At 36.5% G+C, this 3,993-nt stretch overlaps 1 protein-coding gene across 1 annotated transcript; it reads left to right on the top strand.

Moving 5' to 3' along the window:
* The first annotated feature begins 1,206 nt into the window (after window positions 1-1,206).
* LOC145675275 (zinc finger MYM-type protein 1-like) lies at window positions 1,207-3,450 on the top strand. The gene is made up of 2 exons (XM_081745661.1): window positions 1,207-2,371; window positions 2,525-3,450. The coding sequence occupies exons 1-2, from the start codon at window positions 1,207-1,209 to the stop codon at window positions 3,448-3,450; spliced, it is 2,091 nt and encodes a 696-aa protein (XP_081601787.1).
* Window positions 3,451-3,993: the final 543 nt, after the last annotated feature.

Genomic DNA, 3,993 nt, shown 5'->3' with positions numbered 1-3,993 from the left:
AATGAGGTGCATTGCGGTGTGGAGATTTGAGTTTTCTTCGTTAGATGGCAACATGGCCAAGGTGAATAAGAAACAGAAAGGTGGGTCGTTGTATTGGGAATTGTGCTGTACAGTTCTGTGCTACTGTCTGAATATGATCAGGACACAGTGAGAATAGTGTATTCTTTGGAGCAATATGAGTTTATCGTTAAAAGTTTTTGGAGAACGAAATCTGTTTTTGCTACGCAAAGGGCATTTACAAACAAATTTGTCTCACGTTCGACCCCAAAGAGGAAAATGATATGGTCGCTAGTGAATAAATTGGAAGAAACAGAATCGCTTTGGAGTGAGACAGGGAAGCATCGGACTCTGCAGGTGGGTGTTGTGGAAGATGTCAGCTATCGACTCGTTAGGTCGCCCAAGAAATCTCTTCGTCGTTTGCCGCAAAAAACCGGCTATAGCTATTCAACATGTGATTTATGGATATTACCATTAACATTTACTTTCTATTCTCACTAATACTTAATTTGTATTCTTCAATTTCGCTCTAAAAATCCAAAACCTCATTCCATTGTAAGTTACACTTGCGAATATTTGCTGTTTTTCTTGAGACGTGGTCGATATTACCCCGGATGAATTTAAAGCAATAAACATATTTATTTATTTATTTTGCGTTCAAGAGACCACAGTATAGAACATGTCAAATTCTATTATTGTCTATATAATAAACTACTATTATACTTCCTTATACATCACATTAGTCTTACAAAACATCAGCGGCGTGCCGTCAAGGGGACTAGGGGACTAGGCTAGTCCCCTGGCATTTTAATTAAAGTACGTTGTGATAAATATATACGGAAGAAAACGGAACCAGTGTTTATATTTCTCTATTTTCTTCGTAAAATAGCTGTTTGAATTCCCACACAACTTTAATCCGCGCCCGTCCGCTGGCTGCGATAGCTAGTAGAGATCGGAAAAGTTCGGGCCGTAATCGGCTCTTCTCGGGGAAGGGAACAGGTTCCGGTCAGCTAGTCCGTGTATCGCGCTGTGTAGAATCTAAGTGTGGGCGTTCCGTCGTAAGTAAATTTAATGTTCGTTTGCTTTTTACTAGTTATAGTATTGACTCAATTAAACTTACATTATTATTCTTGACATTATAAGAGATCTAGTGAAGTGTGAACTTGTTGCATTATCAATATATTTTGAAAGTGAGTTGAAGTGTAAAGTATGGAAGGGGACTCGGTTGAGAAATCTAGTCCCTTGCAGCAGAGGGATGGCGCAAGCAATGGTATTTCAATTGATACAGGGGAGTGTAGGAGTGGGGATCGGGCCTTTCAATGCTGTGTTCTGGACAAATTATTCATGGTATCGTTTGGGGGCCTTAGTTTTCAGGAAAAACAACAAATAATAACCAATGGTAGACCAACTCCAAGTATTTCAATCCAGACAAAAATGAAAGATTATACACGTAATTTCAAAACTGACTATTATGCTTCTTCAAAATGGATAACTGCATGTAAGTTAAGAAACAAACTATACTGCTGGCCTTGTGTTCTATTCCATACAGAAAAAGACGTGTGGAATAATGATGGATTTTGTGACATGAGCAATTTTCACAAAGCCAAGATGCGCCACGAAAAGTGCTATTCACACCTGTCCGCAATAACAAAATTGAAAACTTTCGGGAGAACCAGAATTGATTTTCAATTGAGCGAGCAAAGAAGGTTAGATGTTTTAAAGCATAATGCAGAGGTTGATTCAAACCGAGAAGTAATGAAGCGATTGATAGATGTCTGTTGTCTTTTGGCTAAACAAGAGCTGCCATTTAGAGGACATAACGAACAGGAAGATTCTGTCAATCAGGGAAACTTTATTGAAGTAATTCAGTTACTCTCCAAATACGATAGTAAATTGAATTCTCATCTTCATAGTGCGGGAGTGTTTAAAGGGACATCCAACAAAATTCAGAATGATATTATTAAATGTGTTGGTGACGTAATTCTGGATAAAATTAAGTTAGAAATAGACAATACACTTTTTATAGCAATAATGTTGGACGAAACTACGGACATTGCAAAGCTCTCTCAACTTTCAACCGTCGTTCGGTACGTTAATGACGGCACTATTCATGAAAGGTTCATTGGTTTTATAGACGTCAGTAGTGATCGCACTGCGACTGCTCTAAGTGAGCATGTTTTCGAAGTTCTCTCTCACTTTAATTGTGAGCGAAAGCTTGTAGCACAAGGCTATGATGGAGCTGCCACGTTTTCTGGACATTTGAACGGCTTACAATCTCTTGTGAAAAGGAGGTGTCCCAGTGCACTCTTCATACACTGCTATGCTCACAGACTCAATCTCGTTCTTTCACAGTCTGTTAATTACATCAAGGAATGTAAAATATTTTTTAAAACATTGAGTGGCATTCCAAATTTCTTTTCGCATTCATCGAAACGCGTTGATGCTCTTGCTGAATCGGAGGTAAATAAACGATTTCCAACGGTCGCCAATACAAGATGGAATTACAATTCAAGAATTGTGAATGCAGTGAATGAAAATCAAACACAGCTCTTACGGTTTTTTGAGGACATTGCAGAAGACCCAGATAATTGGGACACTGAGGCTTTCATGACTGCAAGAGGTTACGTGTTATCATTGAAGGATTTCGATTTTGTATTTCTATTAAAAGTTTTCAGTCATATTTTTTCGCTCACGGACACATTATTCAACATTCTTCAAAGTAAAACATTGGATGTGAAATACTGCATCGAAAAAGTAAGAGAGACGATATCTCACCTTAGAGATGCAAGAAATGATTTTGAAGAGATTTATAGAAAAGTAGAAGTAAATGATAACGTGGAAGCTCCTAAGAAAAGACGTAAAGAAGATGACCAAGCAGATCCAAAAATTAAATATGTGCGTCTCTACAATGAAATTATTGACACTGTGATTGGACAAATGGAGGTGAGATTTCAAGATCTAAGTGAATTGCAGTTTCTTGAACTGTTAGATTCAAAGAAATTTCAGTGCTTCAGAACTCGATTTCCTGATTCCTTGTTTTTGACTCTTAAATCAAGTTACGGGAGTTTTTTCGATTTCAGTAATTTGCGGAGTGAATTGACATCAGTTTACAGGCTCTCTGATTTTTCAAACAAAACTGTGACTGAAATGATACATTTCTTGAAAGAAACAGGTTTAGCAGAAGAAGCGTTTCCAGAAACATATAAATTATGTTGTTTAGTGTCAACAATACCAGTCAGCACTTCCACTGTAGAGCGAACATTCTCTTGTTTGAAACGTGTAAAGACGTCTGTTCGTAATACGCAGAGCGAGAATAGAGTTTCTACACTTTCCCTGTTATCTATTGAAAAAGGCTTGCTAGATGAACTGCAAACTCAGGGATCCTTCTATGACGCAGTAATCGAAAAGTTCCTTCAGATGGGTGACAGGAGAATTCCATTAATATATAAATAAAGGTAAGTTTGACAGTATTATATATATGATTGTTTCACTTTTTATTTGATTAATTTACTAACTTGCTTCTTTGTTATTAAATTATGTAAGGCTTATGTTTATTCGATTTCTAATTTTTTTTACACCTGATAGAAATGTCTTCGAACCTAGTCCCCTATGAGAAAAGTCACCGCACGCCACTGCAAAACATGATACATATATATACATAGAAATACCATACCTTATCTATTCATCTACCTGTATTATTCATAGTGCGAGAATCTATAGTTTTTTACTTTACATTATGCTATCTTCATTTAGTATTTAGGAAACACGTATTGAAGATATTTGATTATAATAATATATAAATAAATATGACTACTCATGTAATAATAAAATAAAATACCTTACTATTGATTCATACAACTACAAGTTTCTAGCTTGAGCATGTTCATAAAATTCCGTGACAGTATAAAAGCAGTGCTCTTGTAGGTACTTTGTTAGTCTTTGTTTAAAAAGGTGATCAGACTCTGAGTTTCTTATGTTGATGGGTAAGCTGTTATA

This window comes from Thermobia domestica, chromosome 18, assembly GCF_964235325.1.
Source record: "Thermobia domestica chromosome 18, izTheDome1.hap1.1, whole genome shotgun sequence".
NCBI lineage: Eukaryota > Metazoa > Arthropoda > Insecta > Zygentoma > Lepismatidae > Thermobia > Thermobia domestica.
The sequence above is the reverse complement of the archived record's forward strand: the minus strand, read 5'-3'. Positions and strand labels throughout refer to the sequence as shown.